The 15990-nt window shown below is 36.3% G+C and overlaps 1 protein-coding gene across 1 annotated transcript; it reads right to left on the reverse strand.

The window, feature by feature from the left end:
- Nucleotides 1–433: 433 nt before the first annotated feature.
- LOC121265855 lies at nucleotides 434–1490 on the reverse strand. Its single transcript, XM_041169527.1, has 2 exons — nucleotides 1377–1490; nucleotides 434–1180 (listed from the first exon to the last, which is right to left on the reverse strand). Exons 1-2 carry the CDS (start codon nucleotides 1488–1490, stop codon nucleotides 434–436), a joined length of 861 nt encoding a protein of 286 aa, XP_041025461.1.
- Nucleotides 1491–15990: the final 14500 nt, after the last annotated feature.

The following is a 15990-nucleotide window of genomic DNA, read 5'->3' on the forward strand; positions in this document are numbered from 1 at the left end:
ACTGTTTTCTAGACATAAATATATATATATATATTTATATATTGCTGCAATAGTGATGGATACAATCTTCTTTCAAATGATATGCAAATATTAATATCTGAAGAAAATCTTTGATAGATTTTATATATGATATTAGGAGAATATTAATTCATCAAGTAAATTAATGGAAATACCCACTCCAAGACTTAACATTTAATACTACTTGAATTTAATTCATTGTTCATCATTATATATATATATATATATATATATATATATATATATATTGGCATAAGGTCTATACACAATACAAGAGACGATTGTTGACGGTACTTAATTCTTTTTTTGAAAGAAAGCTTATACCATTATATCAAATCTGAAATACATGAAGGAATTTCCTCCATAGTAATCATTACATCAGAAATGACTAAGGCATCTTTTGCCAAAACATGAGCTACCACATTGCCACTCCTTTTAACATGAGTAACATTCCAATTAACAAAGCTCCTAAGTTTGCTTCAGAAACAAACATGCCAAAATAGTTCAGTTGATCCTCTTCTTTTTTCAAAGCTTGGATTGTTTGTAAAGAGTCTCCTTCAACAATAACCTTGGTAAGGCCCAAATCCATTGCAAAACTAACTACTTGCAGCGCCCCATATGCTTCAGCTAGAGAAGGAAGACGAAACATGCATTGGCTCCTTCTCATCGTAGCAACTATTTTCCCTTCATAGTTTCTAACTACTGTGCCAATCCCCACTCCAGCTCTTGTTCTGTCCACTACTGCATCCCAATTCAACTTGTGAAAGTGCATGGGAGGAGCCTGCCATTCAATAATGCTGCTATTATTAGGTCTTGAAGAAGCACTTCTCTGCACCTCCAGTTCTTTCAACATTTTCAAATTCTGGTAGGTTGCACTGACAACTACATTTGGATGTTTGAACATTTGGTTAAAAATAAAATCATTCCTCCTCCACCAAATCTGCTTTGCTACCATGGCAAATTCCTGAAGACAATTTGTGTCCATAGTTCTTGCAATAGCCTCGAAAATTTCCAGCATATTCATTTGAGAGAAATGGCTTTTCTGTAAACTCTTTGAACATTGACTCCAAACATCCCTTGCTAATTCACATTCCCATAAAGCATGTGTTGTTGTCTCTTCTTCAAGGTTAAAGATGGTGCACTTTGGATGATCAACAATCTTCTGCTTAAAAAGATTAGATTGAGTTGGCAGTGCATTTAAAAATGCCCTCCACATAAAAACTCTGTCACCTGGAGTGACTTGTAGATGCCAAAGCATTTTCCAAGTCTTCTTGAAGTCATGACTACTGAGGCTTGCCCTTTGATAGTTTGACTCATCTCTTGATGCATATAATATGCACTTCTGACTGTGAATATGCCTGAGAGGTTCCTTTCCATATCATCTTGTCAGAGCTAGAAGACGAGCTGATAGGTATTTGAGCAATGATGTCTTCTTCTTCATCTTTATCAAAAAGTTGCTCAACAAGCTCCATGTCCCATCTCTTCTAATCTGGCTTTATAAGTTCCTGAACTTTGGCATTAGCATCAAGCTAAGTAACTGGGCTGTGAATTGCTTTTGGAATTGCTTTTGGAAGCCATTTATCTCCCCATATTCTCACCTCTTCACCAGTGCCAATTCTCCAAAAAGTACCAGCCTCAAGCAATGGTCTTGCTTGTAAAATACTTTTCCATATATATGAAGGTTTCTGTCCCAGTCTAGCTCTAAAGAAAGAAGATGCCTGAAAATACTTGGCTTGTAAAACTTGTGAAACCAAGGAGGAAGGGTATTGAATCAACCTCCATCCTTGTTTGGCAAGCAATGCAAGATTAAAACCTTCCAAGTCTCGAAAGCCCATTCCTCCTTCTTCCTTAGATCTTCCAATCTTGCTCCATGCTACCCAATGTATCTTCCTTTCTACCTCTTTCTGTCCCCACCAGAAGTTGTGCATAACACTATTGATATTTTGAATGAGCTTTATAGGAAGCTTAAACACAGACATGCTATATGTGGGAAGAGATTGCACAACAACCTTGATGAAAATTTCCTTCCCTGCTTGAGACAAAGATTTGACCCTTTGATTGCTGACCCTCATTCTGACTTTATCAAGAATGCCCCTAAAAGATTTTTCTCTTGCTTTCCCAACTAGAGTTGGTAAACCAAGATACTTTTCATAAGCCATAGTGGACCTCACACCTGCAATGTTAAGGTTGAATTCTTGTGTTTCCTTTGCAGTATTCTTGCTGAACTGGATAAAGGTTTTGTCCAAATTCAACCTTTGACCCGAGGCTTCCTCATAAATATTCAGGATGTTATAAAGATTGCCCCATTCTATTGCATTAGCCTTGCAAAATAACAAGCTATCATCTGCAAAAAATATGTGAGAAAGCCTGACTCTGCCCCTAGCAAAAGGCACACCTGTGATGAATCCTTCCTCTTCCCCTCTACTGATCATAGAACTCAAAATTTCAGCACACAATATGAAAATATAAGGTGAAAGTGGATCACCTTGCCTTATGCGTCTTGAAGGTCTAAAACTACTTTGAGGGACTCCATTGACTAAAATAGAATATGACACTGATTCAACACATCTCATCACCAATTCAACCTGTGAAGAGTCACATCCCATTTTACAAAGGGCAGATCTGAGAAAGGGCCATTCAACCCTATCATAGGCTTTGCTCATATCAAGCTTTAGAGCCATATATCCTTCTCTCCCTGACATTTTATAGTTCATAGTATGCAAAGCCTCAAAAGCAACAATTACATTATCCGAGATAAGCCTTAATAAAAGCTGATTGGTACTGAGAAACAATGCTAGGTAAAATCTGTTTCAACCAGTTAGCTATGACTTTGGAGATAAGCTTATATAAGACATTACAAAGAGATATAGGCCTGAAATCAGCAACTTTAGAACTATTCTTCTTTTTTGGAATGAGGGCAACAATAAAAGTGTTATTAATATCATCTATGCTGCCTTTTGAATTAAGTACAAAAAGGGCTGATTCACTGACATGCCTTCCCAATATACTCTAGTGTTGCTGAAAGAAGGCTGCTGGATAGCCATCATGTCCAGGTGAGCTCAAGCTATCCATTTGGAACAAAGCTTCCTCAATCTCTTGAGCAGTGTGTATGGCCTCTTCAAATCTTGATTCATCTCCTCAGTTACCTTGGGTCTAGTAGCAGCCAAGCATCCATCAATGTTCTGGGGACAAGATGTAGTGAAAAGATCCTGGAAGAAATCTTGAAATTGCAGGCAAATAGTTGCTTCATCGATTATTTCCTGACCAGTGTCATCAAATAGTTTGCTGGCTCTATTAACTTTCCTCCTCTGAGAAGCACATTGGTGAAAGTACTTGGTATTCCTATCACCCTCTTTAAGCCATTTATGCTTTGTCCTCTGTTGCCATTTAAGGTTTTCCTCTTCCAACAGTTGATCAACTTCTCTCTTCAGAGCTTCTATTCTGTCATTCATATATCCCTGATTGCATTTTTGTAGAATATTGATTTGAGCCAGTTTGTGCTGTATTTTCTTCTTAGTGCCACTCATTGCCTGTTTACTCCACTGTTGCAGCTTAACCTGACATCTCTTCAGTAACAGAATTTAGCTTATTAGAAGCTAGCCTTGGCCTTGACCATTCTTCCGCAATCAACTTGTTACACGCTTCTCTTTGGGCCCAACTCACCTCATACCTGAAAGGTTTGGAATGATTACTGATATCCTGTTGGGAGTTATCCTTATAGATAAGAATTGGACAATGATAAGAATTAAGAGCAGTTAAAGAAAGGACCACTGCTTTAGGATTCCAATCAGCCCAAATTGCATTGCATAAGCCTCTGTCTAGCCTCTCTTTAGTGAACTCATCCCCATAACGATTGTTAGACCAGGTATACTTGTTCCCCACAAAGCCCATGTCACTTAGTTCACATTCCTCCAAAGCCTTTCTGAAACTTTCCATCTGTCTATATGGTCTTATCATTCCTCTAGATTTCTCATTAGTAGAGACAATTTCATTAAAGTCCCTAACACAGAGCCACCCCAAGTCATTAGTTGGCTTCAACCTTCTAAGCAGCTGCCAGTTGCCTTGCCTCTTAGCATTAATTGGATCACCATAGAACCCAGTTAAAATCCATGTCTTTCCATCCAGTGAATTCTTAACTTTTAAAGAGATGTGATGCTGAGTATAGGATTCCAAGACTGAATCCATTTCTTCCTTCCATAAGAATGCCAAACCTCCACTCAAACCTCTACAGTCTACTATAAAATTGTTTTCCATGTTAAGTAACTTCTTAATTCTCTCAACCTTATTTCTTCTACATTTTGTCTCCACCAGGAAAACAAAATTTGGGACCTTGTTCTTCACCAAAAGGTGAAGTTCTCTAACTGTCTGGGGGTTCCCAAGCCCCTGGCAGTTCCAACTTAAACAACTCATTGCTGTTGGTGGGGCTGAACAATAGCCTCCATCAGATCAATAACATTAGTTTCCATATCCTCCAATTCTTCTGCCTTTTGTTTCTTGAGACCATTATGATCAGAGATCTCATCCTTTGCATCTCCAAATTTCCTTTTTATTTCATCACATTTATCCATTTGATTCTTATTCTCAGAGGCATGCTCATAAAAGAATCTGTCTCTAGGTCTTATTTTCCAAGTAACTCGTTTTTTTGATTGTTCCAAAATGGGGCCCTGATCTGTCAAAAACTGATCCTGATCATTAATGTGTGATGCCAACGTGGACACTGCTGATGTGGCACCATCTTTAATCTTCTGCTGATCTCGAGTAGAAGCTGGTGCCAAAATTTTGACACTTTCCTTTTCAGTAGCTGCTTCTGATTTGGCAAGATTGACCTCGCTATTGATAGGCAACTCCTCAATTTTGGAAATAGTTTCCTTTCCCAGCCCTCCCATTCTAGCCTCGTATCCTCTCTTAATTTCCTCCCCTCCTCCACATTTTGCTCATTTGACAAAATAACATCACTTACCAAAAGAGTACTACTCTCCTTATTAACTTCCTAAAATTGCTCCTGCATAGAGGCCTTTCCTTTTGGTGCATCTCCAGCTCCCCTCTACCCTTTCTTCCATGAATTTCCAAGGAACTTCTTTGCTCTATCTCTTCCACCACCAAACCTCTTTTGACTGTTTTTATTATGAGAAACTGCAGCAGCACGTAACCATGGCCCATACTGTTTTGCATCTATTTCATCACTATTGGCAGGAGTCAAAATCGGGCAAAGCTTTTTAACATGTTTAATAACACCACACTTAAAGCAGAAAGTTGGTAACCTCTCATACTTAAACTGCAACCAAATTTGTTTGCCATCAAAATTTAAAAAAGTACCTCTAGCCAAGGCATTGTTGAGATCCACTTCTATTTTAATTCTCATAAACTTCCCCCATCCAATCTCCCATTGATCAGCAATGACATCTAAAACTTTCCTTGCACATTTCCCAACCTGCAGTCAAACTTCTTTTGTCGTGCATGCTAGAGGCATGTTATGCACTTGCAGCCAGAAAACTTCCTTGTTGAAAGGAGTTTCATCCAGAGATACATCACCCTCAAACTCCTAGAGGCACACCAACCATCTATCAAAGGACCAGGGCCTCCCTTGGATGATCTTCTGTCTGTCCCCTTCCTTTTGAAACTCTATCAAAAACTTGTTCTCCCCCATATCAGAGAAGTCTATCCATCCTAACGTGTTCCAGATCTTTGACATAGTTATTTTGAATGCTTCTCGGTTAACAAGTTTGTCTGCAATGATCATGGCAAATAAGCATGACCGTCCTCTTTCCTTAGCCTTGTTGAAGGTGGATGACTCCACCTTGAATTCTGCACTCTCCTTCTCTGTAAGTTCGAAGCCTTCCCAACATTTTATTAATTCTTCACCATCTTCACCTCTTCAGATAACGATCCCCAGCCTAAGAGACTCTCCTCTATGAAGAGAGAAAAACCTCACCTCTCAAGGAAGGACTCCGGCCCTTTGACAGTACTTAATTAAGTATATACTATTTACTAGTACTAATAGAATTAAGTTAACATCTATATATAACGCTTCATTTATATTTATTAATATAAGACTGTTAATCGTTTACCGTTATCAAAATCATTTAGGGCTCTAATTGATAAGATCAATTAAGTTTGGACAACTGCACATTTTGTTGTCTTTATAATTGAAGCCATGTGCTGTTGACTAACCCAATTAGTTATAACATCACGTGATCATTGATCGTTAACTGTCAACCGTTTTATAGTTAATGCTAACAAAATTGTGATTGAGGTGATCTAGTCGAATTTGATTCTTGATCGTTAACCGTCAACCATTTTAATAATTAGTAGATCGTAGAAAGATATGATCGTTGATCATTAACCATCAACCATTTTCTATTTAATGCTAATGAAACTGGATTTGATATAATATACTAAGATTGGTTATATTCATCAATACAAAACCGTTAATTGTTTATCGTTAGCAGAATCTCTTAATGCATCAATTGTTTTTGTCATCTTTATAATTAGAGATGATTATAGATTACACGAGTTGTGATGTATGATAGGTACCTACAAATTGAACTTTAGGACAATACAAGATAAATTTTAGAGTAATGCTACATACAGTCGTAGAGTGCACAAGCATCATGCAGTCGTTTTGAAAGAGAGTGATGTCTATTATTAACATCATAACGTATGATACCATCACAGCTCTCCATATGCACTGTGAGTACCTGTTGGTAACCGTAGTACAACTCATGTTGAAACTATGTTGTCTACAGATTCGTTCTCAATGCAATGGTAACATAACATTTTATCACAACATCATTATCGTAACATCATAACATCATACATTTATGTGGGTCCTGTATATATTCACTTTTTTCAAAGTGATTGTGCAGCGCTTGCATATTCATGACTGCAACTATAATTTTTTTAAACTTCATCCATTTATTGTATTTAACAAGATCAAATGTTGACATGCTAAATATAATAGAAAAGTTATTGTAGTATATAAACTCTCGTTATTTTGATTTTAATGATCAGCAATATATAAGTAGTATTATGAGATTTTGTACTTAGGTAGTAGCTAAATTTTTTTGAAACTCGAATTGACGATAATTATTTGTTATATATAATAGAATCAAGTGATCCTTAAAAGAGATTTTTTTTTCCTCAAAGTTTCCATTTCCTTTTTATTATCATTTTTCATTATTCTGTTAAAAATTATACCTAGTATATGGAATGCTAATCCATCTATAGAAATGGGAGTCAGAACTTAACCATTTTATTATCTAATTTATAGTAGAATAATAACTTATTAATATCATTTTTCGTATTATTATTATCCTTTAATTCTCATGGTGTAAAAAAGTAAAATGTAATAGGTGAATATGGCCAGTTGAATCTCTGCATTTAAAACATAATCTAGGTGAGGCTAGGCATATCTGCCAAGTTGAACTGTAGTACTCCATAATTGGTAGAAAAACAATGGTTTGATTTTCATTGCTGTTTTTTCTAGTGGCCCCCAACTTCACTAGCAAATTAAGTATGGCTAGCAATCTTACTTTTTTTTTTTTTTTTTTTGTCGTTCTACAGTTTAATGTATAAGCTTATCCATGGAGACAATCTAGAACCTTAACTTACGTCCCCACCCCGTCAACAAGCACATGGCTTCCATGTATGTTTCTTCATGTAGGAATGTCAATATAAATAGATGCAAATATACATGAATGAAGGCCACTCCCATTTCTCGCTCACAAGCTTCTCTCTCACAAGTTGCTCTCTCTCACGAGCTCTCTCTCTCTCTCAAGCTCTCTCTCCAAGGTCGCAATGGTGCTCATTTCAGAAATCAACACTCATGAAAATAACAAAGAAGCAGAGACACAGATTCTTGTGCCATTGACATCGGGATGTCAGAAGGGTTGTTACTTCGAAAGGGGGCAACATAGTTCCCTCATGCGATTCGAAATATTGGATCATCGGGTATACCCTTTTTTCATCATATTTCAAAACCTACATCACATGCTGCAAAACAACAACTTTATGTTAAGGGTAGCCTTGAAGTTGCAGTACTGCATGCACAAGGGAAGTGGTTGTTCTGAGTTTACATGAAAATAGATAAATAAACTGATACATGATATTCCATGATATCATTGACCAGTAAGTAAATCTCCAAAGTTCATAGTTTCTAAGATTATTATTATTTTTAAAAATTTTATTTCTTATAATGAAGTAATTACTCATGTTTATTGCTTGTATCCTTTGCCCTAAAACACTGCAGTTACAAATTGTCTTTGTTAGCAAACATATCGGGGATGATTGTGTAAAGTTGATAATACATCGAATTTTCTTTGTAGTACTCTTTTATCAATGATTTTTCTCTTTACAAATCTCGTGGATCTAAATTTTTACAGCACTTCAAAAGTCAGCCATTAATTCGTTCACTTGTTCGAGTGCCAAAGCTAGATTTGATTGACATGTGGAATGCACCGATTTCAAAGCTGATGGAGTGCTTAGAAAATGCCAGGACATATATGAGGAGAGATACGGTAATGTTTTTTTCCCCTTGCCTAACTTTTCATATGATTTGTTTGTAATGAAGCATTGTTTTCAAAGTTGAAAATATATTTGTTTTACATAGTGCTACAGTAATTTTGTGACGGATATCATTTTCTTTCAAATAATATGCAATAGTGTGGTAGATTAATCGTTTACCGTCACTACAAAATAACTGTTTATTTGCGACTAGTTAATTCTAACAAAATGACTATTTGCAACTAAAATTGGTTGCGAATAGTCTTTTGGTTGTAATAAATTGGTCACACTAATTGATCGCATTATCAGAATCAATTAGTGTTCTAATTAATAAGATCGATATAGAATGGCACATATACACATTTTTGTCATCTTTATAATTGAACTATTTTTTATTTTATGCTAATGAATGCAAATTTACATGATCAAATAGGATTGGATTGTATTCATTAATACAAGACCATTAATCGTTTATAGTTATTAGAATCACTTAGTTTGGCTAGTGGCTGATTCCATGTAGCAGCTCACATTTGTATTCATTAGAATCGCTGGACTAGACACGTGTTAGTTGTAGGAAGTATTTCTAATTGATAAAATCAGTTTAATATGGTATACCTGCACATTTTTTTGTTGTATTTTATAATTGAATATATTTGAATAATTTAATTAATTACAATACACAATCATTGATCGTTAACCATTAATTAACCATTTTCACACAATCTCCCTTTACTACTCATCTCTATCTCAATCTCTATCTCTCTCCATGCAGGTCAAGATGCCACTGATTTTGAATGAGAACAACTCTCAAAACTCCAGTAATGAATTGAATAATGTCACTGGGTGGGGGATACAACTATATGTTTCAAATCCAGTACAGGATCAGGGTTTTTACATTAATAAAGACCCCAACTACAGTCGGCTAATCCAAGTACTTAGAGAAATGATTGTCGTAAGTTCCTTGTTCTCTTCACTTGTTTACAGGACAAGTTTCATGCTAGTCGAACAGGACTAATACTGCAACATGATGATAAATGGATATACATGATTTTCATAACCCATGCTAACTATATCTAATCTTTTATTTGAAACAGTAATCAACATCAAAGTTAAAACAAATATGATCAGTTGGGAAAACAAGACACATGACAACATATGGTGTACTTGTAGTTGCCCCAATATCCTATAATGTTGCAGATCACGATTTTCCCATTAATACTATAAGACCGAATGTGGTAGCCAAACTAGTTACAAAATTCTTCCACTAGTTTTTTACTTATAGCCATAGGGATTTTCGATCATGATTATGCATCTTACATAACCTTCTTAATTTCCATGCAGTGACATCATTAACTTGAATAGCATATAATTTATTGTTTAATTTAGTTTCATAGATCTTCATATATAGCATCATTAACTTCATGTTTTTTGCACTTGCATCTCAAATCACTTGCACCATTAATATTGCAGAGAAAGCACGCACCAACCCGTCTAGCAAGAGAAATTAGGGTATCCTTTCAACTTCCTGAAGATTGTGATATTGATGTTATATTAATGGTGGACAAGGTATTTTCGTTATAGCCGTCTATTCATTGATATGCTTTAGTTACTGGTTGAGTAACTCAAAAAACAAAATACTTTTGCATCATTCCTATATCTCTGTGAACATATGTGTGTGTGTAATAACGTTATCTTGTTTTCGTAGTGATTGTCTGATTTTCTTACAGTTACAAAGGTTGCCAACACATCAATTTTCCTTTTCTGAGAGGCTTGAAGGATGGCAAATTGAACACAGGCAACGTAGTAGTGGAAGATTTGACTTGGTAATTATAGTTACTTCTTGTTCTTATAATACTAATTTTAATTGGTTTGTATTAACTCTAAAGCTAAACAAATTATTAATGAAACCAATTCAAGAGTGGGTATCTAAAATCCTATGGTATCTATTTACCGTGAAAAGGATCATATACAACTAAGTAGTTACTTTTGATAAATTATATGTACTTATATGTTTATTATACACATGGAATTTTCCTTGCATGTAGTATTACCATCATGAAAAGGCACGCCGAACATTCAGGTCAACCATTGAGGTTGTTAATTTTCTACTCTACGAGGCTTATCCGGACAAGCTTCAAAAGGCAAGCAAGGGACCATTAGAAGGAGATGATTCCGTGAGTTGCGTATGAACATATATATATTCATATATATATATATATATATATATATATTAATTACATAGCAAATTATTCCTTGGTGATTGTAAATTATGTTGATGGTACATATCTCTTTTCAGGCAAATAAATATGAATATAAGGGGAAAACGCTAAAGAGAAAGTGGACATCTCCAATTTTCAAAAGCAGTTGTAAATCAAAGAAGGAGATGAAGTATTTATCATCCAAGGTTCGTGATGAATTTACAACTGAAACGGTGCAGCACTTCTTAGCTACTTCATACGAGAAATTTCTCGGTTCTACAACTAGTAGCTTCAACCATGGAAGTGAAGATCAAAAGTACACAGTATTCTCATCTGAATCTAAGGATCAAGCCAGAAAAAGAAAAATGGTTGAGGACTTTTTGGATGCATCACATAAAAATCTGCTTGCTTACTTTAACAAGGAAGAAACTGATCCAAAAGGTAACAACACTGCTGTTAGTTGCATGTTGTTGAAGTGATCTCAGATGATCTGAGTTGATCTGTGAATATCAATATTTTGTGAGTCTAATTGAGATGTGTTTGAATGTAAATAGGTTGAGATATGTGTTTGATGTATGAAGTAGATTGAGATAATTAATTTACTTTTTTAAGGAAAGTTGAAAAAGTAATGGATCCCATCAATAATTGATTTGAGATGAATTGAGCTGATTTCAACAGCCAAACATACCTCTTATCTATAACAATCTAATGAGAACTCCAATGTGTAGAAAAGACACTTCATCATTTTGTAGTGTTTCCAAAACTTCAGTAGCTCATTCCACGTATACTCCTTATGTGGGACCTTGAATATTCATTCACGTACAAAACTCCGATCAATATCCTCCTCGATGCTAACCTATCTTATTATTTTGAGCAGTGGCATGAATACATGAAAGCATTTGCAACTTATACACGTACAACTTTAAAAGAATATAATATTATCTTTTTTTAAAAAATTAAATAAGAACTGATCAAATTAAAGAAAATATCTATATAAATTTTAATAATATTATTTTACTGTATAATTGTATGAAAATTGTGATTGAGTTGTCGTGGTCCTCTAAGCGATTTTTTCTCGTAATAATCCACCTTCACTAATCATGAGCCAAAGAAAACTTTATTTACCACAACAGTCACCCATGAGTACAATAAAAACTTGGACCAATACTCTTTACTAGGTTGATACTAAGAAACGAATGAGATTCTCTCCATGAATTTCAATCTAAAAGGTGACAATACATTTCTATTTGGTATGTAAACCAATAAAACTTTCTTGAATGCAACAGACACGTATGTAGAGACGTGGTGGTCAACCAAATTTTCTGATCAATTTAGCCTTGCCTTATTAAAAGATAACATAAGGTGTCTATATGTAGAAGTTTCTGTTACAGACAAAGGAGAACCATCAAGACTAGAAAGTTTAGTACCACTAACAGAATGAGCAGCATAAGGATTGGCACCAATCATACCAGCCCGAGAAAGAAGATCCAAAACATATTTGACTGTTGTAGGTGTAGGACCTTGTGCAGACGACACACATGGTACTCGATTGTTGATCATAACCCTTGGCAATCACCCTTGTAACACTCCGTTCCCGGTGGTCCGAAGAGTTAGCTCTTGTAATCTAAATATCAACTCAAAAATCACATCTATAAATAATCCAGAAACTCCATAAAAATATTCATTTACTCAAACCAAATATCTATGTTCCTTCATAAGGACAATATATAAATTCTTAATAAAATAAATTGAAACTCTCCAAAAAACTTGAAAATATCCTTAACTCATCAAATCAAAATAACTGAAAATAACCAAATTACTAACTAAGACTCTTAAATAAATACTTGTACCCTCAGGTACTTATTCCTCTGCGAATATCAAACCTCTCTAATACTGCCTACTCTTGCTCTCCAGTAGAACCATCAAGATTATCTGAAAAATGTTTAGAGATAAGGGGTGAGTTATCAACAACTTAGTAAGCAGAGAACATATACCAATGTGTAAACATAAGCATTTACAGAGATCAGAATGCAGAACAAAACATTTTCATTTTCAGAGTGCGGAAGCAGAACATGTTATTAAAATATCGGAACGAAGATTCGGAAATAATTTCAATCAAAAATATCCTTTGGCATAGCATAAATGATCATCATCATTATCAGAACATCATATCAGAACAGAAGCCATATATAACCCTCGTGGTAGGGTTGTGCATCTGCGGATAGCCAAATAGAACATAAATCACTCTGTCACCAATGTGTCCACTCAAAACAGAGACCACTACTATAACCTGTGGCAGGGTCGTATCCACTATTAAAACCCGTGGTTGGGCCGTATCCACTATTATTACCCATGGTTGGGCCGTATCCACTATTATAACCTGTGGCAGGGCCGTAATTGAACAGAGCGTAAATAGAATCAAATTCAGAATCAGAGAGTCATGCCAAAGGTTTTCAAAAATTACGTCTTATCCAAACAGAGTACTGAACAAAATCATATCACCTTCATAATCATCGCAGATCCAAAGCATATTTACATAATCATGCACAAATTTTCATATTCGCTCTCTTGTATAGGTCAGAAATAGAATGCCAAAAATAAGCTCATGTCTACACCAGTCATGACAAAAATGCTTTCTCTTTCATCAGAGTTCAATGTGTAATGAAAAATAAATAATTGAGGTTATTTTCACATTTCTTTTCAAAACATATGATGCACCTTTTTGTAAATCAGCCTCAGTTCAATTTTATTTTATGCAACGTCTAGCATAGGAACCCCACTTACTTGGACTTCTTAGCTTTTCAGAATTTTTCTAAAAAATGCCGAATAAATATTAATTGCCACCTATAAAATAATCACGTAACTTCCATAAATTTCCAATCCATGTATTTCAATATCTAAACCTGAAATACCTATTTTAATACATCAAAACCTAAAATTTTCTTAACTCTAAAATATCATCACTTTCTAAATTCATCATTTTTCACTTAATAACTTCGGCTAAGACATTAAATTCTAACTTATTTACTATTGAAGTTCAACTATACAGTATAAAATTGGATAACATAATTATATCAAAATCTATTAAAGTAGACAAAGCAAAAATGTCTTTTAATTAAAATAGACTTAATTAGTTTTAAAGTATTTAAAATAAAACTAAAATCTTATTATAATACACTACTGAAATTAGTAATAGAATACTTAGCAATTTATTTTGAAAAGAAAAGTATTTTCTATAGACTTTCTTATCACTCAAATAGAGCCATGAAAAACAAGTTTAATATAAAAATATGCCCCATGAGCTATCCTGGTGACAAGGGCGATTTGGGAATATAAAAACATAAACATGGACTATTTGGGAAAAGCTTGAACACAGAAGGAAAACTGATGTGTAAAACGAAAACTCCAGACCAAACAATGCAACATAGGCATCCATACTCACCGAGATAGTGGAGCCGTGACGTAGCTGGGTGCGGTGGGCAGCGATGATCACGACGCCAGAGCAGTGAGAGAGAGATCTAGAGAGAGAGAGAGAGAGACCAACGAATCAGAAAAAAAATGTGAAAGAGATAGAGTAAGCCGAGAGAGAGTGACACGAAGGTGCTGTCGGTGGCTTATCGAAAGGGACGTGGCAGGATAGGAGTGGCGTGGAGTGACCGTCGGAGTTCTCTATGCCGGTGGTAACGACGTGGAGGCGCTGACATCGTGTGTGGTGGCTTTGAACAGCAAGGGCACCGAGCTGTGTGTTGCTCTGCTTTTGGGAAGCTAAAACTGGGGACCTATGGCGTTGGTGAGGCTACGTTCTGTGTTGCACGGCTGAGGGATATAGGTCAACGAACGGCAACTATGTGGAGGTGCTGGGGTGGCGCGACAGTGCACTGTGGGGACTTCGTGTATGCATGGGTTGCATCAATTTTTGTATGGGGGGCAGTGAGAGTTCTGGGCTGTGCAACGGGCTGTTGTGCCATGGGGTGGAAGCCGTATATGTGTACTGGCGGTGCAAGGGCTAACGCAAGGTGGCTGATGTGAGGGGCGCACCGCAGTGACTGGGTGGTGCAACTAGTTGGACCGTGGCCGAGCTGGGGGGTGTTGCGCTTGCTGGCTTAGTGCGAGAAGGATGTTCCTGGTGGCAACAGGTTGCAGTGGCTGTTGTTCCACGATGGGCAGTAAAGCTAGTGCTACTGTTGGCGGTTTCACCAAAAAAAAACCAAGCGATGGCAGCCCTAGTTTAGAAGATGGGTACATGTTGTATGTATATAGGAACGGTTGACTAGAGCGTAGAGAGATAGAGATGTGCATGCGAAGGAAACGGACGTGCACGTCGTGGGTTCTGGTACAAGGTCTTACGGGCTTGGGCTGTTTGGCCATTTCAAAACAAAAAAAAAAAATTGCTCCCGTCGTAGTGAATAAAGAATAACAAATGTGCTTTTTTTTTTTTTTCATATGTCAAACCCAAAAATATTCAGAGAGCAGACTTGGTGCTGGGTCCGGTACAACCCTTCTTGGCTTGAAGCGCTCATTGGAACCATCTGACTTACATTTAATCTTGTGGACCCACTTATTACATACAATGTTGTAGCAGTGGATTTAGGACATAATGTCCAGGTTTCATTAGAGATGAGAGCATCAAACTCTTCACCCATAGCTACTCGCCATTATGAGGAAGAATAGCAAGTAGGTTTAGCAGGTTGAATGACATTGCTAAGAGCATGAAGTGGATGCTTGGTATAATAAAATAGTTGGTAATCTGGAAAAGGTTTAGGATAGAGAGAACCCATATGATATCGGGTTACTATTGGATGACAATGAAGCTGAGTAGGTGGTGAGATAGGAGGATGGTGGTCAGATAAAGAAGATGGAATAGAACTAAGGGAAGCTGTAGGGAGAGAGAGTGGAGATTGGTAAGGAAAATTAGAATTCAAATACTCAAGAGGTGAAGACATACTTGAGTTGGACAGAGCAATTGGAACCTTAATGGGAATAGCAACAGCAGGGAGTAGGATAGGCGTACGAGCTGCATGTGTAGGAGAAGATGAGCTGATACTCTAAGACATGGAAGTACCTAGAAACACAGTTTCAACAAACACAACATGCCAAGTGACAAGGAGCTTGTTAGAGATGGGATGCAGCACTTGCTACAGTACATTAATTTGTGAGAATTATAGGGATGCAACAGAGGAAAAGCATAAACAACCAAAGGTTTGAAATGAGGAAAAATCTGATTGTGTATGTAAGAGCTCATAGTGAGAATTTGATTTTCGTAGAATTGGAG

This window comes from Juglans microcarpa x Juglans regia, chromosome 5D (genome assembly GCF_004785595.1).
Source record: "Juglans microcarpa x Juglans regia isolate MS1-56 chromosome 5D, Jm3101_v1.0, whole genome shotgun sequence".
Lineage (NCBI taxonomy): Eukaryota > Viridiplantae > Streptophyta > Magnoliopsida > Fagales > Juglandaceae > Juglans > Juglans microcarpa x Juglans regia.